The following is a 22788-nucleotide window of genomic DNA, read 5'->3' as shown; positions in this document are numbered from 1 at the left end:
ACCAACTCAACTTTAGTTGAATCACAACGAGTACTCTTAACATCATTAATACTGTGTTATTTTATTGAAATTATTCCCAACAAAGTGCTCAAATTTGAGATAACATAGCAGGTACTATGGAACTCTCATCTACTCATCCAGCATGTACACACACTCGTGGCAAACACACACTCCCCCACTCTTTACATGACCTTGTTTTCCAGTTGTATTAAAGGTTATATTGAAGATTGTCACAAACACTATAGCATATATCAATCATATCACAATAGATCCCGATTAAGTATCACATCGTATACCATGTCCTTTATCTTGTGCTTAACGCCTCTCAAAGGTCCATTGGTAGATGTTGTAATCAAATGAGTACATCCTTTTGCGAGGTGAGTATGCTTAGCTCCCGAGGAGGCACCACAGGGCAAGGAGAAGGCTACCAGAGTAACCGCTAAAACTCTTCCTAGCGCTAAGCATTGCAAACCGTACGAGAAGAGACTTGCTGACCTGAACACGTATACCTTGGAGGAAAGGAGAGACAGAGGTGAAATGATACAGATGTTCAAATATTTGAAAGGTGTTAATCGACAAACGAACCTTTTTCGGAGACGGGAAGGCGGTAGAACTAGAGGACATGAATTGAGGTTGAAGGGGGGCAGACTCAGGGGTAATGTCAGGAAGTATTTTTTCACAGAGAGGGTGGTGGATATGTGGAATGCCCTCCCACGGGAGGTGGTGGAGATGAAAACGATAATGGAATTCAAGGATAAACACAAAGGAATCTTGTTTAGAAGGATTGGATCTACGGAATCTTAGCAGAGATTAGGAGGCGACGCCGGTAATTGGGAAACAAAACCGGTGCTGGGCAGACTTCAACGGTCTACACCCTGATCGTGACTGAATAGATAGGGGTGGGCTGGCGTGTAAATTTTATGGGGCTTCGACGTTAGCTTCAGAACTTAGTAAAAGAACAGTGCTGGGCAGACTTCTACAGTCTGTGCCCTGAGAATGGCAAGGACAAATCAAACTCGGGTATAAAGTACCACATACCATGTAAAATGAGTTTATCTTGTTGGGCAGACTGGATGGACCATACAGGTCTTTATCTGCCGTCATTTACTATGTTACGGGTGAAGGGGGGCACCTAGATGTGGGTACAGTGGTTTTCTGGTGGGTTTTGAAGGGCTCACATTTACCACCACAAGTGTAACAGGTAGGGGGGGATGGGCCTGGGTCCGCCTGCCTGAAGTGCACTGCAGTACCCACTAAAACTGCTCCAAGGACCTTCATACTGCTGTGATGGACCTGAGTATGACATTTGAGGTTGGCATAGAAGCTGTAAAAAATATTTTTAAAGATGTTTCTTGAGGGTGAGAGGGGTTAGTGACCACTGGGGGAGTAAGGGGAAGTGATCCCCGATTCCCTCCGGTGGTCATCTGGTCAGTTCAGGCAACGTTTTGTGGATTGGTCGTAAGAAAAACAGGACCAGGTAAAGTCGTCCAAGTGCTCGTCAGGGATGCCCTTTTTTTTTTTCCATTATGGGTCGAGGACGCCCATGTGTTAGGCACACCCAAGCCCTGCCTTTGCTACACCTCCAACACGCCCCCATGAACTTTGGTTATGCCCATGACGGAAAGTAGTTGGAGACGCCCAAAATCGGCTTTTGATTATGTCGATTTGGGCGACCCTGTGAGAAGGACGCCCATCTTCCGATTTGTGTCAAAAGATGGGCGTTCTTCTCTTTCGAAAATGAGGTTGATAGTTGGCATTTTTGATTACTTAATCCATTTTCCCACCACCTGGCAAGTTAAAGATTCAATTTTTGTGACTTTGTTTTGTTTTGGGAGATCGCTTGCTTTTCTGCTTTCACGTTCCAATCATTTTCCAAATGCCAAATAATTCGACAGGAAAGAGATCCCAAATCCAGCAAACAGAATCCAAGGATTTGTGACTTATTTCTCACATCCCCTCCCCCCACCCCCATCACAGAGCAAACATGAACCTCCACCCAGTGACATTAGAGCAAACAGCTACTTTTAGAAGAAAATCATTTGAAAAAAAACTGGTGATAAGATGAATGTTACAGAAACCAGAATCCATGACGTTACCCTTTGTCCTCTTTCTCCTGGCTCTTATCCAGCCTTCCCAACCCTTTCTGCTGTGCATCTCTTCATATTTATCCTCCATCTGGTAGATGCTATTGCTAGCTATCTGGCCCTGCCTGTGGCAGGAAATAGCGGACCCTCCCATCTGCTCTTGGAAACATCATGGGAAAGGTCATAGTGTTATTGCAAACCCAGAGGAGAAACGATGAGGCAGCCATGCTTTAAGCTGTTAAGCCTCAATATCATTGTTATTCTATTCCAACCGTAGCTTGTTTCAATTTGAAATAGCTCAGCCTTTTGTTTAGCTGAAAATGCAGTTCTTCATATGGATCACTTCCACATATACTAAACTCTTCTAGGGGATCTCAGAAAATAAATCCAACCATAGACTGTAGATACTGTACCCTCGTTGCTCTGGAGCGATGTTAAGGGAAAAGACCTCAAAACTGCCCGGGTGCTGGGACTAGCTTTACGCCTAATGTCTTCAAAGCACTCACCGGACTTTTGCTCATCATCGGCCAAAAAAGCTCCTCCAAACCTTTTCTACTTTCTTTTTTTTTTACTGTTTTTTTGCCTGCTTGCAATAATTCAATTCAAATATCAACTTGTACACACATGAAAATAATTAAGGTCACGTGGAGGGGCATAATCGAACGGCGCCGGCCATCTTCGAGGACGGCGCCGCGAAGGGGTGGAGCCATCTTTTTTTTGTGATCATACGGTTGAGGCCGTCCAAATGTCAGAGATGGCCGGGTTTGAGATGGCCGGCCTCGGTTTTTGCCCATAATGGAAACCGAAGCCGGCGATCTCAAATCCGGCCAAATCCAAGGAATTTGGTCGTGGGAGGGGGCCAGGATTCGTAATGCACTGTTCCCCCTCACATGCCAAGACACCAACCGGGCACCCTAGGGGGCACTTCTAAAAAGATAAAAAAGAAAAAAAAATAGCTCCTAGGTGCATAGCTCCCTTTCCTTGAGTGCTGAGCCCCCCAAACCCACTCCCCACAACTATACACCACTACCATAGCCCTAAGTGGTGAAGGGGGGCACCTACATGTGGGTATAGTGGGTTTCGGGTGGGTTTTGGAGGGATCCCATTTTCCACCACTCGTGTAACAGGTAGGGGGGATGGGCCTGGGTCTGCCTGCCTGAAGTCCACTGCACCCACCACAACTGTTCCAGGGACCTGTATACTGCTGCAATGGACCTGAGTATGACATTTGAGGCTGGCATAGAGGCTGGTAAAAAAAAGTTTTTCAAGTTGTATTTTGAGGGTGGGAGGGGGTTAGTGACCACTAGGGGAGTCAGGGGAGGTGATCCCCGATTCCCTCCGGTGGTCATCTGGTCAGTTGGGGCACTTTTTTGGGACTTGGACCTAAAAAAAAGGCACCAAATAAAGTGGACCAAATTCTTTTTTCAATAATCGGGCAAAGCCGGCCATCTCAACGCACGCCCCTGTCCCGCCCCCGTCCTGCTTTCGCTACCGTGCTGACATGCCCCCTTGAACTTTTGCCGGCCCTGCAACGGAAAGCAGTTGGAGCCGGCCAAAATCGGCTTTTGATTATACCAATTTGGCCGACTTCAGGAGATCGCCGGCCATCTCCCGATTTGTGTCGGAAGATGGGCGGCGATCTCTTTCGAAAACCAGCTGGTTAGCTACTTAGGGGGTCTTTTATTAAGGCGCGCTCATGTTTTTGGTGTGCGCTAAAATTGGGTGCACACTAAACCTCAGAGACGCCCATAGGAATGCATTGGTGTCTCTAACGTTTAGCGCGCACCCAATTTTAGTGTGCGCCAAAAACGTGAGCGTGCCTTAATAAATGACCCCCTTAGCTTCTTAAACTGGTCAGGCTGTTGAACATCCAGTACCAAAACTCCCATCGGGGACCCGTTTCGCCCACCGGCTTTCTCAAGGTATGTGTCACAGGCGTTCTGTTATATTCTTCCAGCCATCTTAAGTGACCTTAATTATTTTCATGTGTGTACAAGTTGATTTTTGTATTGAATTATTGCAAGCAGGCAAAAAACAGTAAAAAAAAAAAAAGTAGAAAAGGTTTGGAGGAGATTTTTTGGCCGATGATGAGCAAAAGTCCGGTGAGTGCTTTGAAGACATTGGGCGTAAAGCTAGTCCCAGCACCCGGGCAGTTTTGAGGTCTTTTCCTCCTCTTAGTGATTTTTAACATCACTCCAGAACAGGGGCGTAGCCAGACCTCGCGGTGGGAGGGAGCCAGAGCCCAAGGTGGGGAGTCTGCTGCCCCACCACCGCCCCTCCCCCACCGCCTCATTACTCCCCCCGCCGCCCTTCCGCACCCCACAGCAGAAAATACCTTGACTGGTGGGGGTCCCCAACCCACAGCAGCTATAGTCACGTTCCCTGCCCTGCTCTCTCTTCTACAGGAGCGTGCAGGACGTGAGGAGGAAGAGAGAGCAGGGCAGGGAATGCGGCCGCGCCGGAGATCAGCACTGGACAAGGCTTCAGCTGGAGGGGGTTGGGGACCCCGCCAGCAAAAACAGGGGCCCAGATGAAAAGTTTTTGGGAGGGGGCTAGGCCCCCTTGGCCCCACCTAGCTACACCAGTGCTTCAGAGTATCTACAGACTATGGTTGGGTTCTTCCTATGGAGATATTTTGGCGTAGGTATTTCTGAAAGATATCAATTAATATTCCCTAAAGGCAAACTGTCTCTGTCCTGCAGTATATTCTACCAGGAGGATGGATAGAAGAGAAATTAATGTGAGCGTAAGGAAAGATAAGTCTTTTAGGCAGGGGTTCGCAACCCAGTCCAGGGTCGCCGAGAGACTGGGCGGGGCTCGAGGCAAAGCCGCTCCCGGGGCCCTGCCCTCGCTGGTCCGCCTCCCGAGTTCGCCGCCGCCACTCCCCCCTCCACCCCCCCGAGATCACCACCGCCCCCCCCCCCGAGATCGCCGCAGCCACTGCTCCCCCTCCAGCCCCCCCGAGGTCACTGCCGCTGCTCCCCCTCCACCCCCACCCCCCGAGGTTGCCGCCGATCCCCCCTCCATCTGCCACCGGGCCGGGCCCCCTGCATTGAAATCGCAGTCTCGCCTCCATGAAAGCAGCGCTGCAGGCAGCAGAACACCTCCCTTCGGCCCTCCTTCCCTCCTTGTGTCCCGCCCTCGCGGAAGTTACGTCAGACGAGGGTGGGACCCAGGGAGGGAAGGAGGGCCAAAGGGAGGCGTTCTGCTGCCTGTAGCGCTGCTTTCACGGAGGTGAGACTGCAATTTCAGGGGGCAGGGGGCAGACGGTCGACGAAGGAGGGCGGGTGGGACTGCGGTGCCAGGCCCTCCTTGGAGGCCCGAGGAATTTTGTCCCCCTGCCCCCCCTCTTGATGGCTATGACCCAGTCCTCAGGACATACCAGGTTTTCAGGATACCCACAATGAATATGCATGAGATAGAGCTGCATATAATGGAGGCAGTGCATGCAAAATTTATCTCATGCATATTCATTGTGGGTATCTTGAAAATCAGACTGGTTTGGTGTGTCCCAAGGACTAGGTTGCAGGGGCGTAGCCACGGGCGGGCCTGGACGGGCCCAGGCCCAGCCACTTTCCCTCCAGGCCCGCCCATCCAACATCCTGCTGCTGTCACTGCCTTTTCTCCCGCGGCTCTGCTGGGTCCAGGAAGCAGCGTTCAGCAGCGTTGCCTGCGTGCCTGCCTTTTAAAATAATTCGTCTCCCCAGGCTCCGCTGCATTTACTTCTTCGCCTGTCGCAAACCGCTGCCGTTCGCACAGGCAGCTCCTCTCCTCTTTACCGCGTCCATCTGGCCCTACCTATCCACTACAGGAAGTGGATCAGAGAGGGCCGGATGGACGCGGCAAAGGGGAGCGGAGCTCTCTGTGCGAACGGCAGCGCTTTGCGACGGACAATGAAGTAAATGCAGCGGAGCCTGGGGAGATGAATTATTTTAAAAGGCAGGCAGGCACGCAGGCAACGCTGCTGAACGCTGCTTCCCGCCACGCTGGTGACTGGCGCAGGGATGAGACTTCTCAAGCCTTGGGGGCCTCCAGAAGATTCTTCAGCTAGCAGGGCCCGGAGATCCCCGCCAGCCCAGGTATTTATCTTTACGGGAGGGGGATGGACAGAGAAGAAATATGTGGGTCATGCCCACCCAGTCCACCCTCAGGCCCACCCAAAAACTGAGGTCTGGCTACGCTACTGCTATGTTGAGAACCCCTACTTGATCTTTGCGTTCCACTTTATCTTTTCTCTCTTTCCCCTGGATTGGGAGGAAGACGATGCAAACTTTGCAAATATAATATGTGATTGGGCAGTAGACTAGGCCCAACGCCAGGCCAAAGAGATGCTAGCTGACACACGCCCAGGGCTTTTTTTGAGGGGATACTTGGGGGTACTGAGTACCGGCACCTTTTCCACTGTTTGCTAAACTTGACCCATGGTTCTCGTATTTTAATGAAAGAGCTCAGGTTCTACATACAAATTCTGCCTTGTCATAGCAGTGGCGTAGCTACATGGGGCCTGAGGGGCCGGGGCCCCCGCAGATTCGCCCCCGGACCCCCCTCCCGGCGAACCTGCCCCCGCCGCCGCCTACCTTTACTTTTGCTGGCGGGGGATCCCACTCCCCGGCAGCCGACGTCTTCTCAGTCCTTCCTGCTCTTCAATTTGTTTGCTGACGTTTTGCACGTTGTACGCGCAGGACGTCAGACTCAGAGACTCTGAGTCTGACGTCCTGCACGTACAACGTGCAGGACGTCAGCAAACAAATTGAAGAGCCGGAAGCGACTAAGAAGAAGACGTCGGCTGGCGGGGAGTGGGATCCCCCGCCAGCAAAAGTAAAGGTAGGCTGCAGCGGCGGCGGTATCGCGGTGGGAGGGGGGGCGGCAATGTCGGCGGGGGGGGGGGGGGGCGGCACCGGAGGAGGGCTAAAATGTGCCCCCTCCCCCGGGCTCTGGACCCCTCCCCCACGGGAGGCTGGCTACGCCCCTGTGTCATAGATTCTATGACTGTTTGCAGGGCTCCTGGCTATTGTGGGGTGAGTCTTTAAATGATCGCTCCACCCCTGAAGGGTGGCCTGGCATTTGAGTACCGGCACCTTTTTAGCTAGACAAAATGCACTGCACACGCCTGATGTGTGACAAAATGGAGTTACTGCCCGGCTACCACGCGGCTCTTATGGTAATTTCATTTTTGGCGCGTGTCTGAAAAAAATTTCGGATGCGCGTAACAGGTGCATGCCAAGTGGCATTTGACACACATAGGATAGTACCACCCGGTTACCACGTGAGACTTTACCACTAGGTCAATGGCTGGCAGTAAGGTCTCAGACCCAAAATGGATGCGAGGCAATTTTCATTTTGCCGCACGTCCATTTTCGGCAAAAAGTTTTAAAAAGACATTTTTTTGCAGGTGCGCTGAAAAATGATTTTGCGTGCCCAAAACATGTGTCTACACTACCGCAGGCCAGTCTTCAGTGTACCTTAGTAAAAGGACCCCATAGCAGTGACGTAGCTACGTGGGGCCATGGGGGCCTGGGCCCCTGTAGATTTGGCCCTGGACCCCCCTGCCGATGACCCTCTCAACCACCCTCCTGGACCCCCCTCCTGCCGCCAACCCTCCCCCGCCGCCAACACCGTCCACTACCTTTGCTGGAGGGGGACCCCAACCCCCGCCAGCCGAGGTCCTCTTCTTCCGGCGCAAGGCTTCATTCTGTTTCTGTGAATCTGACGTCCTGCCATCCCTCCCCCGCCATCAAAGGTAGGCGACGGTGGGGGAGGGTTGGCGGCGGGAGGGGGGGTCGAGAGGGTCGTCGGCAGAGGGGGTCAAAGTTGTTGGTGGTGGTGGCAAGGGGGGGGCTAAAATGTGTCCCCTCACCTCAGGCTCTTTACCCCCCCCTCCCGCCGAAGTCTGGCTAAGCCCCTGCCCCATAGTCCCATTAGCTAACTCTGAAAGAAACCAGTTATAAGCTATTTCTTATGTACTCTGTTAACAACCTAATTAACAATCATTAATATAATGCCCAGATACATTTTTGGGACTTTTATTCTTCACACCCTCCCTGTTGCAGGTGCCTTCTGCCGAGGGACTGAGATTGATGGCTTGAATTCAGCTGTTGCTATGGATTTCTGACAGAGCTCCATTCCCCTAGTGAAATGCAAGTGAGAGCAGAATCTGCACATGACAAGAAAAGTAGACTTACGGTTTTGGGTGGGGGGAGTGTGGGAAGGCTCTTCTGAGGGGCTGACGAATGCTGGCCTGAATCCCCATTGGTCAGAAAGTCTAGCGATGCATTGTACAGAGCTAAAACACAGAACAAAGCTTATAGAATCAGGCTTTCTGGACACAGGAATTCATCTATCTCAGGCAGGGTCTGTGTCCGTTAGTTTTAGAAGACAGTTTCCATACCATGCTCTTGTCTCTCTTGCTTCTCGTCCTGCTTCTTCTGAACCACTTTGTTCATGTAGATGTATTCCTCATCACAGCCTAGGAGAGAGAAGACAAGGGGAATGTGACACTGAACTAAGGTCCCTCCCTACACAATTCCCACTGCTCAGTTTGATACCTAAAAGATGCAAGGCTTGTGGTAAACCTGGTCTTTAATGGAACCAGGGAGGGACTGTCTATGGCAAAGACTCTGCTGTTACGCATAACAACCAGGGGCGAAGCTACATGGGGCCATGGGGGCTTGCCCCCCCCCCCAGATTTGGCCCTGGCCCCCGCTGACCCTTTAGAACCCCCCTTCCTGCCGCCGCTAACTCTCCCCCGCCACTGCCATTGGGCCCCTGTGCTGGCGGGGGTCCCCAACCCCCGCCAGCCGAAGTCCTCTTCAGCCAGTCTCCAGGCTGGCGCGTTGCTGCAACAGATATGGAAGCCTTGGATTTGTTTCTGTGTGCACGCAGGACGTCAGGACGACTCACACAGAAGAAACAGAATCCTAGGCTTCCACATCAGCTGCAGCAACACGCTGGCCCGGTGACCGGCTGAGGAGGACTTTGGCTGGTGGGGGTTGGGGACCCTCACCAGCACAGGTACCCAACGGCGGCGGCGGGGAACTCGGGGGAGGGTTGGCAGTGGTGGGAAGGGGGATCGAAAGGGGAGGGGCGCCAGGGGGTCAAAGGTGGCGGGGGGGTGGTCAAAAATGATGGCGGGGGTTAAAAATGGCAGGGGGGGGCTAAAATGTGCCCCCTCACCTCAGGCTCTGGAACCCCCTCCTCCCCCTGAAGTCTGGCTACGCCCCTGGTTCCAGCCAAGTTGCTCTACTGCCATAAGGACAAATTTTCTAAACCCTCTGTAGATTGACAGACGCGAGTTGTTTACTGAACTCCAAGTTCACTGTCCTAAACACTAGGCTTCACCACCTCTTGAGACTCTGCAAAGCTGTATTCACTGCTGTATTCACTAGGCTTTACCTTCTCCCAAGGACACCACCTGACTTTACCTCCCAAAGGTACTACCTGGAGCTATATTACTGAGAAGGGTGATGAAAATGATAAGAGAATGGGATGACTTCCCTGTGAGAAAAAGCTAAAGCGGTTAGGGCTCTTCAGCTTGGAGAAGAGACGGCTGAGGAGAGATATGATAGAGGTTTATAAAATACTGAGTGGAGTGGAACAGGAAGATGTGAATCGCTTGCGTACTCTTTCAAAAAATACTAGGACTAGGGGGTTTGCAAAGAAGCTACTAAGTAGTAATTTTAAAACGAATCGGAGAAATATTTCTTCACTCAACGAATAACTAAACTCTGGAATTTGTTGCCAGAGAATGTGGTAAAAACAGTTAGCTTAGCAGGGTTTAAAAAATGTTTGGCTAATTTCCTAAAACAAAAGTCCATAAGCCAGAGGCGTTCCTAGGGGGGCGGACACCTGGGCGGCGCCCCGCCCCCCGGGTGCAGCGCAGACCCCCCCCCCGGCGAAAGAGCCCCCCCCCTGGGTGCATGCCGCTGGGGGGGGGGTGCCGCAGCGCGCGCCTGCTGCGAGTTTACTAACTTAACTCGTTTGCTGCAGCTCCCTCTGCCCCGGAACAGGAAGTAACCTGTTCCGGGGCAGAGGGAGCTGCAACGAACGAGAGAAGTTAGCAAACTCTCGCAGCAGGCGCGTGCCGCAGCACCCCCCCAGCGGCTTGCACCCGGGGCGGACCGCCCCCACCGCCCCCCCCCCCCCCTTGGTACGCCACTGCCATAAGCCATTATAAAGATGCACTTGGGAAAATCCACTGCATATTCTAGGATAAGCAGCATAAAATCTGTTTTGCTGTTCTGGGATCTTGCCAGGTACTTGTAACCTGGATTGGCCACTGTTGGAAACAGGATACTGGGCTTGATGGACCTTTGGTTAACACTTACGTACTTAGGATTCTAAATGGAACCTTGCTACTCTTTAGGGTTCTAAATGGAATGTTGCTATACACTTTGAAATTTTGCATGGAATCTTGTTATTCTTTAGAATTCTAGAATCTTGCTACTCTTTGGGGTTCACCATGGAATGTTGCTATTGTTTGGGTTTCTGTCAGGTACTTGTAACCTGGATTGGCCACTGTTGGAAACAGGATACTGGGCTTGATGGACCTTCAGTCTGTCCCAGTATGGCAACGCTGATGTTCTTGTGTTCTTATATTCACTACTGTAACCAGTAGGCCTCACCTCTTCCCAAACACACCCCAAGGAACTGTATTTATTACTCTAACTGCTAGGCCTCACCTTTTCCCAAAGAAACCCTAAAGAGTTGTACTCACTGCTGCTTGTTTTGAGGTAGACCTTCAGAAGCTCTGAAAGCAGACATTTCTTGATGAGGGCTGTGCTGCTGAGCTTTTCATTCTCCAGAATCTTCAGGAACGCTTCCAGTTCTGTGAGCAGCTGTTCTAATGCTAAAACAGAACACGGACAAAGATTTAGAACTTCAGCTGTACATGAAATCATAGTTCTTAAAATTAATATATATATATATATATATATATATATATATATATATATATATATATATATAGGTGGATGGCTAGTGGGTGTGAGGATCATTTGATAACTTGCCTACCTGGTTCAAAGTGGCAGATCTCACACATCAGCTAGATATAGGGTTACCATATGTCCGGATTTACCCGGACATGTCCTCTTTTTGAGGACATGTCCGGGCAACCGGGCGGGTTTTGCCAGCCTGCCCGTTTGTCCAGAACTCCAGACAAACAGGCATATTGCTAGCCTCCCCTCACCTTACTTACTACTGCCCTGGTGGTCTAGTGCGGGGCAGGAAAGAGCCCCCTCTTTCCTGCCCGGAGCGCTGCCCTGCATGCATCCTTGCTGTTGCTGATCCTCGGAGCCGATTAAAAATGGCCACCGAGAGTCGAAGTGACCTCGCGAGACTTCAACTCTCGGTAGCCATTTTGAATCGGCGCCGAGATCAACAACAGGAATAATGCATGCAGGGCAGCGCTCCGGGCAGGAAAGAGGGGGCTCTTTCCTGCCCCGCACTAGACCACCAGGGCATTAGTAAGGTAAGGGCAGGGGGGTGATGGGGATAGAGGGTGACAGGGTGTGTGACAGGGGGGAGGGGAAAATGTGATGGGGCGGAGCGAAGGTGTGACAGGGGCAGAGTGAGGGTGTGAAAGGGGCGGAGTGGGGTGTGTAGTAGGGCAGGGCATGTATCCTCCTTTTTGGGGGACAAAATATGGTAACCCTAGCTAGATAGGATTTTAGACAATGCTGGCAAAGAGCTAGTTGATGTGGTCTATGACACAAGGTGGTTGTGTATGTTTTGATGGCATAAAGTGTAATGTTACACAACTCTGCTGATTGGCTTTACTTGTTGTTCCCACAAAGGCACTATAAAAAGCTAACAAGTAGCAATAAAGTCACTGAAAGATCTAAGAATATATATAAATATAAGGAGGAAAAGGACTTCAGTGGCTACGGTCAAGTCGTGAGTCAAACTCGGACTAATGACCTGCCATACTTCTTCATGAGTCCAGAAAAACCTCCCGTTACTTTAACGTTTTATCATTCTTTGAAAAAACATTTTTTAAATTTTTAACATTAAATCCTTCAACAATAGAAATCCCCCAGGCACTTATCTGAAGTGGGTCTGGTGCTACGCTCAACAGCTGTTTCACACTGGCTTCATCAGGAGTGTTTCTGATTTCTATAGCATTGCTACTACCCCCCGTTATAGCTGCTGTTTAATTCCCGGAGTGCACATACATGTAGGACGTCAGACTCACAGAAACAGAAGCCTGCGTGGCCGCGTTGCTGATCTGCAAGGGCAGGCTTCTACATGGAATGTTGCTAGTGGAATAGCAACATTAACATTCCATGCAGAATCTCAAATAGTAGCAACAGAATCTCAATAGTAGCAACATTCCAGAATCTCAAATAGTAGCAACAGCAACATTCCTTGTAGAATCTCAAATAGGGAAAGGGAAATGGGACTTGATATACCACCTTTCTGAGGTTTTTGCAACTACATTCAAAGCGGTTTACATATATTCAGGTACTTATTTTGTACCAGGGGCAATGGAGGGTTAAGTGACTTGCCCAGAGTCGCAAGGAGCTGCAGTGGGAATTGAACTCAGTTCCCCAGGATCAAAGTCCACTGCACTAACCAACAACATGGTGGAAAAAAAATGAGGTAAAAGATCAAACGAAGACATTCCAAGTCAATAGTAACCAGTCTATTAAGTAAATATCATATCCGTCAATCATAATAGCAAAAGGACACAACACGGCTGTGTTTCGGCAAACAATGCCTGCGTCAATGGGCAGAGACAAACAATGACAGAGAGTGAGTCTGGGTGCGAGTGTGCTTGTGAGAAGTTACGTCTTTTAGATTGTAAGCTCTTCTGAGCAGGGGCCGTCCTTATTCGTTAATTTGTACAGCGCTGCGTAACCCTAGTAGCGCTCTAGAAATGTTAAGTAGTTGTAGTAGTAGTAGCGTCAGGAGTCACAAGGTTCTCTAAAATACAGAAAGAAAAATCAAAACTTCATAAATAGGCTCGGCCATGTTTCGGTACAGAATGTCTGTGTCAGGAGTCACAAGGTTCTCATGAAACTTTTCTTTCTGTGGCTTTAGCTGGAAATCTTCATGTTGATGCTGTTGCAAGAGTTCAGAAGCTTGTGACTCCTGACACAGGCAGGCATTGTTTGCCAGTGTTGAGTCCTTTTTATTGTTGTGCCGTGAACCTTAACTGATGAATTCCAGACTCCGTTCCTTTTATCTTGCTGCACCTCATGCCTGGAATAACCTTCCCGAGCCTGTTCGTCTAGCTCCCTCGTTGGCCGTTTTCAAGTCCAGGCTAAAAGCCCACCTCTTTGACACTGCATTTGACTCCTAACCTCTACTCACTTGCCCTGTACCCCACCTCTTTAATTCCCTTACCTCTTAGTTGTTCTGTCTGTTTGTCTGTCTTATTTAGATTGTGAACTCATTGAGCAAGGACTGTCTTTTCGTGTTTAATGTACGGCGCTGCGTATGCCTTGTGGCGCTATAGAAGTGATTAGTAGTAGTAGAATATGATATTTATTTATTAAGGACTGGTTATCAGTGATTTGGATTATCTTCATTTATTTATTTTTATTTTAGTTATATTTGTAACCCTTGCAGATCACCAATGTGGCCGCGCAGGCTTCTGCTTCTGTGAGTCTGACGTCCTGCACGTACGTGCAGGACGTCAGACTCACAGAAACAGAAGCCTGCGCAGCCTTCTACATGGAATGTTGCTAGTGGAATAGCAACATTCCATGTAGAATCTCCAATAGTATCTATTTTATTTTTGTTACATTTGTACCCTGCACTTTCCCACTCATGGCAGGCTCAATGCGGCTTACATATACAGGTACTTATTTGTACCTGGGGCAATAGAGGGTTAAGTGACTTGCTCAGAGTCACAAGGAGCTGTGCCTGAAGTGGGAATCGAACTCAGTTCCCCAGGACCAGAGTCCACCACCCTAACCACTAGGCCACTTCTCACTTTTTCCACCTTGACCTCACTTTGACCTCACTTTTTCCACCTTGCAAAAGACTCTGCCAAATGTAAAATAGAAGCAGGGCTGCATATCCAGAAGGAGAAGCCATTGCAAAAGGCTGGGCTTAGATTTCTAAATTTGCTGCTCCCTTTGCAAAGTACACTGATCCTACCATAGGGGACTCCTACCCCGACGCAGATCTCCCCAAACCCCGCTCCCCAACAGCACACCCAAAAAAGCCATGCCCCCTCCACATCACCTGACTCTATCCCATATCACGGACCCTCCCTGTAAAGTCATAACCTCCTATATCACCGGACTCTCCCCAGGATCACCGGACACTCCCCAGTAAAGCTATGACTCCCCCCGTATCACCCAACTCTCCCTGACAAAGCCATAACCCCCACATCACCCAACTCTCCTCAACAAAGCAATGACCCCCCCCCAAAAGCCATAACCCCCACATCACCCAATTCTCCTCAACAAAGCAATGACCCCCCCCCAAAAGCCATAACCCCCACATCACCCAACTCTCCTCAACAAAGCAATGACCCCCCCAAAAGCCATAACCCCCATCTCACGACTCTCCCTAATGTCACCTGACCCTCCCCAACAAAGCCATACCCTCCCACATCACTTGACTCTCCCTGACAAAAGCCATAACCTCCCAACATCATTCAACTCTCCACATCACCTGATCCCCCCCAAAAAGCTATAAACCCTTCACATCACCCAACTCTTCATAACAAAAGCCATAATTCCCCCCAACCCACAAAGTAATGACCCCTCCACACACACACACATCACGGGTATACATATAAAGTATCACATACCATGTAAAATGAGTTTATCTTGTTGGGCACAAATTTCTCCATGTCACTCGGACAGGGGTGGACTGACAGTGACCTGTGCCTCCGGGCAGTAAATGTAATTGAGGACCCCTGGCCCCTGCCCATCGCCCCACCGCTGCACCGCCACCCCCCTCCTGCTCACTACAGCCCCTCCCCCCACCACCGCAGTTGCCACCCCTCTCCCACACACTACAGATCCCTGAGCCTCAGTGGGCCCTCCCTGGTCCTACCTTGAAGGCCCCTGGTGGTCTAGTGGCTTCTTTGGAGGCAGGAAGGAACCCCACTCTTTCCTGTTCACTACTGCTATTCTGCCCGGCGCTGCCGTGTTTTGAAAATGGGTGCCAAAACTTCCTGCGGGTCTCAACACTCTTGAAAGACTGCCACAAGGAGTCTCGGCAGCCATTTTTAAAGCACAGAGGTGCCGGGCAGAATAGCGGCAGTGGACAGGAAAGAGTGTTGTTCTTTCCTGCCCCCGCACAGATCACTAGACCACAAGGGTTCTTCAAGGTGGGACCGGGGAGGGCCCATTGAGGCTCAGGGGCTGTAGTGTGTGGCAGTGGCAGGGGTGGGGGGAGAGAGCCTCCGGGCCCTCTATCATTATTTGTTACATTTGTATCCCACATTTTCCCACCTTTTTGCAGGCTCAAGGTGGCTTACCGTTGACGGTGTTAGCCGATTCTGGTCTGAACAAATACATAGTATGAATGAATTCAAAGTGATATTATGGTAGAATGAAGTGCATATGTATGGTATGTACAATTGGGGGGGGGGGGAACTTAGGGAGGGAAAGGGGGAAGAAGAGTCCGGTAATGTCCATTACGGTCTTTGGTTACATTGTGTCGCAAGTGTCCAGGTATTTTTATGTTGGGTTGGTGGGGTATGCTCTTCTGAACAGGTCTGTCTTTAGTGCTTTCCTAAAATTTAGGTGGTGGAGTGTAGAATTTACTGCTTTTGGCAATGCGTTCCATAGTTGTGCGCTTAGGTAGGAAAAGCTGGATGCATAGGTGGATTTGTATTTGAGTCCTTTGCTGCTTGGGGAGTGGAGGTTTAGGTATGATCGTGCAGATTTTGTGGTGTTTCTGGTTGGCAGGTCGATAAGGTCTGTCATGTATCCCGGTGCCTCGCCATAGATAATTTTATGGACAGTTGTGCAGATTTTGAAAGTGATACATTCTTTGATTGGTAGCCAATACAGTTTTTCTCGGAGTGGTTTGGTGCTGTCAAAACGTGTTTTTCCATATACAAGCCTGGCTGCTGTGTTTTGGGCGGTCTGAAGTTTCTTTATGATTTGATCCTTGCATCCCGCATAGATTCCATTACAGTAATCTGCGTGTCTTAGTACCATTGACTGTACCATGTTACGAAATATTTCCCTTGGGAAGAATGGTTTCACACGTTTGAGTTTCCACATTGAGAAAAACATTTTCTTTAAGGTGGAATTCGCTTGGGTCTCTAGTGATAGGTTACGGTCGATTGTTACTCCGAGAATTTTCAGAGATAGGGAGGGTGTATCCTGGGGTGTTAATGTTTGTGGGTTTGTATGTATTGTATTGGGATGAGATGATGAGACTGTGTGTTTTTTCAGTATTGAGTTTTAGTTGGAATGCATTTGCCCATGAGTTCATGATGTTTAAGCTTAGCTTGATTTTGTTGGTGATTTCTGCCAGGTCATGTTTGAAGGGGATGTATAATGTGACATCATCAGTGTAGATAAATGGGTTAAGGTCTTTTTCTGCCATCATTTACTATGTTACTATGTAAGGCCTTGGGTGGATAAGGTCTTGGCTAGTGGAGTCATCATGAGGTTGAAAAGGATCAGTGATAGTGGTGATCCTTGCGGTACTCTGCAGCCTGGTTTCCACGGTGATGATATGTTTGGTTTTGATTTCACTTGGTATGTTCTTGTGGTTAGAAAACCCTTAATCCAATTGAGAGTGCCACCACTGTTTCCGAAGTAGTCTAGGAGTCTTAGCAATATGTTATGGTTAACCATGTTGAACGCACTTGACATGTCAATTTGGAGGAGGAGAATGCTCTTGCCTATTGCTATTTCCTGCTTGAATTTGTTTAGGAGAGTGAGTAGTACTGTTTTGGTACTGTGTAGGGGTCGAAATCCTGATTGTGACTCATGTAGTATAGTGAATTTGTGTATATAGTCATTGAGTTGTTTGGTCACCAGTCCTTCCATTAGTTTGACTACTAATGGGATAGATGCTACTGGGCGGTAGTTGGTAATGTCGTTCGTTTTTTTCTTGGTGTCTTTTGGTAATGGGGTGAGCAGGATGTTGCCTTTTTCTTTAGGGTAGATACCCTATTGAAGCATGAAGTTTAAGTGGGATGTAAGATCTATTATAAACCGGTGGGGGGCAGATCGTATTAGGTAGCTGGGGCAGGTGTCCAGTTGACAAAGGCCGTTGGAGTATTGTTTTATCGCCTGGGTAACTGTGTCGGTGCTGAGAGCAAAATTGGACCATATTCGGTCAGCAGGGTATTCACCAGGGGTTGGATCTAGACCATTAATGAAGTTTTCTATGTCCATGTTGTTCTGAGGTAAGGTTTTGCGTAGGTTTTTTAATTGAAATATTTAGCAAGGTTGTCTGCAGATGGAATGTCAGTGTTGGTTGTGGTGACCGGCATTTGTTCACAAAATGGTATAGTTTCTTCTAGTGACTCTTTGGATCTGATGGGGACAACTGAGAAAGCAGACAAAGAGGGTCTCAGAAAGAAAATGCTATTGGTTAAAGACTCAATTATGTGTCTTTTGACCCAGTCTGCTTTATTTACGTGAGCTAAGGTTCTAATTTTCCCTGATGTTTGTAAGAGGACACAAGAAACCAGGAAGAAATTCCTGGCTGGAGGCCCAGAGGTCCTTTCCCTTGGGTCTCTGTTGAATTTATGTTTTCCTTGTAAATGTGTGATTAAATGTTTTATGAGCCTTCCCAATTATGTTTTTTTCTTGATGGTTACGCTCCTACTGATTGCATCTAGCTGGTCTATTTAAATATGGAGGCATTGTTTGTTTTTGTCGATTGCCTTATTCCACTTCCCTGTGGACTGTTCCTTGGCTCTCCCTTTGTAGTGGGCTGATAAGAGGATTACTTTATGTTTGGTTTTGCTAACGGTAATTTTCCAATTATGTCTAGTTGAGTTATGCGCTTGTTTTTCCTTTATCAAGTTTTCTTGACAGTGCAATTTCTCATTAAAAAAAATAACGCATGATTTACCAACTGAAGTCTCCTACTATTCCTCGTAAACACAGGAAACCGTTCTGCAAAGGGAATTCACCTAAAGAAGTCACAGCAGGAGCGAACATAAAGTCTGCAGTCATTAATGCTAACACAATTAGGACCCAACTTCTTTGTTTAACTGAAACCGAATCTAAAGTACCACAGATGTAGCTAATAATATTGCTTCCTCCAGGTCCTGCCAAGAGTAGGGTGTTTTAGTCCAGTAGCTGTGGTTTGACTGCATTGTGTAGGCAAGAAACCAACTCCCAGCTTCTGCTTCCCAGCAATCCCAGGCGTAGGCACATTCAACTGGATGCTGTCTCTCACCCTGACCAACTCATTAAGAGCAAAGCCATCTTACCGTTCAATAGTGGGCAGACAGAAAAAGCTGGAAGTCAGAGGAACACCAGCAGTTGTGTCCCTAAGGCCATAGCAGCGAGCTTTTGAGCATTAAGATAGAGTGCACTGCTTTTAGGGGCCCTGTGGTGGCGTTGACATGTGGATTTGCTGTGCTGAGGCACCATTTAGCGCAATGGGTAAAAAGCCAAAAAAGGGACATGGCTGTGCAGTAAGTAAACAGTTGCTGCGTGGCCATTTGTAAGTACGTAAATACGTAAGTATTGACATATTGGGACAGACCGAATGTGTAATTAAACCCTGGAATTTGTTGCCAGAGAATGTAGTAAAAGCAGTTAGCTTAGCAGGGTTTAAAAAAGGGTTCGGATAGCTTCCTAAAAGAAAAATCCATAAGCCATTACTAAAATGGACTTGCGGAAAATCCACTGCAAATTTTAGGATTAGCAACATAAAATGTATTGTACTGTTTGGGGATCTTGCCAGGTACTCGTAGCCTGGATTGGCCACTGTTGGAAGCATGATACTGGGCTTGATGGACCTTTGGTCTAGCAATACTTATGTTCTTATGATCGCAGGATGATCATTTATCGACTTCAGCGGTCCCAAACAATGTGGCAAAGTAGTCATGGGCCAAAGGAATGCTAAGGTGTATAACATAGAGGGGCATATTCGAATGGCCCCGGCCATCTCTGGGGCCGGCTCCGTAAATGGGCAGAGCCAACCGTATTTTCGAAAAAGATGGCCAGCCATCTTTTTCTTCGCTAATACGGTTGGGCCTGGTCAAATGTCAGAGATGGCCGGCATCGATTTTCGGTGATAATGGAAACTAATGCTGGCGATCTCAAACCCGGCCAAATCCAAGGCATTTGGTCGTGGGAGGAGCCAGCATTTGTAGTGCATTGGCCCCCTTTACATGCCAGGACACCAACCGGGCACACTAGGGGGCACTGCAGTGGACTTCAGAAATTGCTCCCAGGTACATAGCTCCCTTCCCTTGGGTGCTCAGCCCTCCAAATCCCCCCCAAAACCCACTACCCACAACTGTACACCACTACCATAGCCCTTAGAGATGAAGGGGGGCACCTACATGTGGGTACAGTGGGTTTTAGGGAGGAGGGTTTGGAGGGCTCCCATTTACCACTACAAGTATAACAGGTGGGGGGGGGGTGGGCCTGGGTCCACCTGCCTGAAGTGCACTGCACCCACTAAAAACTGCTCCAGGGACCTGCATACTGCTGTGATGGAGCTGGGTATGGCATTTGAGGCTGGCATAGAGGCTGGCAAAAAATGGGTTTTTTTTTGGGTGGGAGGGGGTTGGTGACCACTGGGGGAGTAAGGGGAGGTGATCCCCGCTCTATGTCGCATTTTCTAGAGTTAGAAATGCTTCAGATGTAAAAGTTTTAGTTAGAGACATTAGAACAAGGTAAATTAATTGAAGGATCTAATGCTGTTTACACAAAGCACATAGTATATAAAAGTGTACTACAGACATCAACTGACATTACGTTCATCAACTTTTAAATTACATTTCAGAAATAAAAAATCTTGCCCGTTTTAATGGGCTTAACGGCTTGTATTCTATAAAGGAAAGCGGGGAACTCCTATCATCCTTTACAGAATAGGCTCCTACCACCTGCCCCCCCAGTTATCTAATTGTAGACACCCTGTCCTAGAATTGCCCTTCACGTGTAACAAACCAAGTCCTGTGACCAAAGAGGAACTGACTAGGAGAAAACCTGAATACAATTTTTTCAGTTGCTTTCTTGTTCCACTCGAGTAGCCCCAGCAAAGAATCTACTGGCGAAACTGACTGAAGATAGGTACCTCAGAACTCAAGGCTCTAGTAAGCTTATAAAAGTTTAACAGTGCAGTAAAATACTGGGGTATTTCATTCTACGGCAGGGACGTAGCCAGACACCCAATTTTGGGTGGGCCTGGGCCCAAGATGGGTGGACAGAACTCTGCCTTGTCCCCCAAGTGATTTGGTCTCTTCCTCTCTCGCCTCCATGCCTTATGATCTCTCAAACATCCCCCCTCCTCTGCATACCTTTTAAATAGAAGATTTTCACCGGCAGCAAGCAGCAGCTAATACACCCTGCTCATGTTGACCCCACATCCTTCCCTCCGATGCAACTTCCTGTTTCTGCATAGGCAGAAATACATCAGAGGGAAGTCTGTGGGGCCGCTGCAGGTGAAGATCTGCTGTTTACAAGGTATGTAGGAGAGACAATTGTTGGGTGTTTGACTGGTGGGGCTTGGGGATCCCTGCCAGCCACATCATAGGTGTGCTGCTACTGGGTGGGCCTGAGCCCAAAGCGGGTGGGCTCGGGCCCACCCTTGGCCACGCCACTGTTCTACGGTGCTTGATGGGTCAGGCTAAGCACTTTAAATTTCACTCACTAGAGCACCGGCAATCAATGCAACAATCTGAAAAACAAGAACATAAGTGTCGCCATACCAGGTCAGACCAAAGGTCCATCAAGCCCAGTATCTTGTTTCCAACAGCAGCCGATCCAGGTCACAAGCACCTGGCAAGATCCCAAAACAGTAAAACAGATTTTATGCAGCTTATCCTAGAAATAAGTAGTGGATTGTTACCAAGTCCATCTTAATAATGGTTTATGGACTTCTCTTTTAGGAAATAATCCAAGTGTGTAACTCCAATCAGACTCTCAGCTGCAGAATTCTGTATTATTTGTACATAAGTAATGCCACACTGGGAAAAGACCAAGGGTCCATCGAGCCTAACATCCTGTCCATGACAGCGGCCAATCCAGGTCAAGGGCACCTGGCAAGCTTCCCAAACGTACAAACATTCTATACATGTTATTCCTGGAATTGTGGATTTTTCCCAAGTCCATTTAGTAGCAGTTTATGGACTTGTCCTTTAGGAAACCGTCTAACCCCTTTTTAAACTCTGCCAAGCTAACCGCCTTCACCACGTTCTCCGGCAACGAATTCCAGAGTTTAATTACGCATTGGGTGAAGAAAAATTTTCTCCGATTTGTTTTACATTTACTACACTGTAGTTTCATCGCATGCCCCCTAGTCCTAGTATTTTTGAAAAGCGTGAACAGACGCTTCACATCCACCAGTTCCACTCCACTCATTATTTTATATACCTCTATCATGTCTCCCCTCAGCAATACTTGTATTCACAGGCAATCCTAGAAAGAGCAAATTGCAGTAGTTTAATTTGGTTAAAAACCAAAGCTTGTATACGGTTCTAACATAATCAGAATCCAAAATCATTTTCAGTCTTCCACATAACCTCATTCTAAACATCAAAGACTTCACCACTTCCCTTTCATATGGCTTCATCCTGAAAGACACACTTAAAATCACAGCAAACCTTCTAAACTGTGATTGCAATGGAAGATGAACTTGACTTACGCCAAGGAACTATGGTAATTTAGGAAAAGGTGATCTTCTAACACTATAATCTCTGACTTTAATCAGGTCTAATTCCAATTGATTTCTTGAGTCCAGTCTTAGAACTTAAGCAAGGAATTTGGTATTATCAGCAATGCTTCATCCACTTTATAATCAAAGGAAAGAAAAAAAATGAAAGTCATCAGCATAGATCCTGTAAAATACACCCAATTCAGCTAGCAAGTCACAAAACAAGGCGGTTAGCTTGGCAGAGTTTTAAAAAGGGTTGGACGGTTTCCTAAAGGACAAGTCCATAGACTACTACTAAATGGACTTGGGAAAAATCCACAATTTCGGGAATAACTTGTATAAAATGTTTGTGCGTTTGGGTAGCTTGCCAGGTGCCCTTGACCTGGATTGGCCGCTGTCGGGGACAGGATGTTGGGCTCGATGGACCTTTGGTCTTTTCCCAGTATGGCATTACTTATGTACCTATGTACATAATCCAGAGGCCACTAATCCATCCTCATCCTCCTCGATCTATCCGCCGCTTTTGACACTGTCAATCATGACTTACTTCTTGCCACACTGTCCTCATTTGGGTTCCAGGGCTCTGTCCTCTCCTGGTTCTCCTCCTATCTCTCCCACCGCACCTTCAAAGTTCACTCTCATGGATCTTCCTCCACCCCCATCCCCTTATCTGTTGGTGTTCCCCAGGGATCGGTCCTTGGACCCTTTCTCTTCTCAATCTACACCTCTTCCCTGGGCTCCCTGATCTCATCTCATGGTTTCCAGTATCATCTCTATGCTGATGACACCCAACTGTATCTCTCCACACCAGACATCACCGCGGAGACCCAGGCAAAGGTATCGGCCTGCTTATCCGACATTGCTGCCTGGATGTTCAACCGCCACCTGAAACTGAACATGTCCAAGACCGAGCTTATCGTCTTTCCACCAAAACCCA

At 48.4% G+C, this 22788-nt stretch overlaps 1 protein-coding gene across 3 annotated transcripts in view; it reads right to left on the bottom strand.

Moving 5' to 3' along the window:
• AFAP1L2 (actin filament associated protein 1 like 2) overlaps nt 1-22788 on the bottom strand; it is a 260437-nt gene that overhangs the window by 97758 nt on the left and 139891 nt on the right. For all 3 annotated transcript variants that reach the window (XM_030202683.1, XM_030202685.1, XM_030202684.1), the window contains exons 2-4: nt 10798-10929; nt 8473-8550; nt 8267-8367 (exon numbers count right to left, since the gene is read on the bottom strand). In XM_030202683.1, the coding sequence (XP_030058543.1) occupies nt 8267-8367; nt 8473-8550; nt 10798-10929 (311 nt within the window). The remainder of the gene's footprint in view (nt 1-8266; nt 8368-8472; nt 8551-10797; nt 10930-22788) is intronic.

This window comes from Microcaecilia unicolor, chromosome 5 (assembly GCF_901765095.1).
Source record: "Microcaecilia unicolor chromosome 5, aMicUni1.1, whole genome shotgun sequence".
Classification (NCBI taxonomy): domain Eukaryota; kingdom Metazoa; phylum Chordata; class Amphibia; order Gymnophiona; family Siphonopidae; genus Microcaecilia; species Microcaecilia unicolor.
Note: the sequence above shows the minus strand (reverse complement) of the source record. Positions and strands in the feature narration are given on the sequence as shown.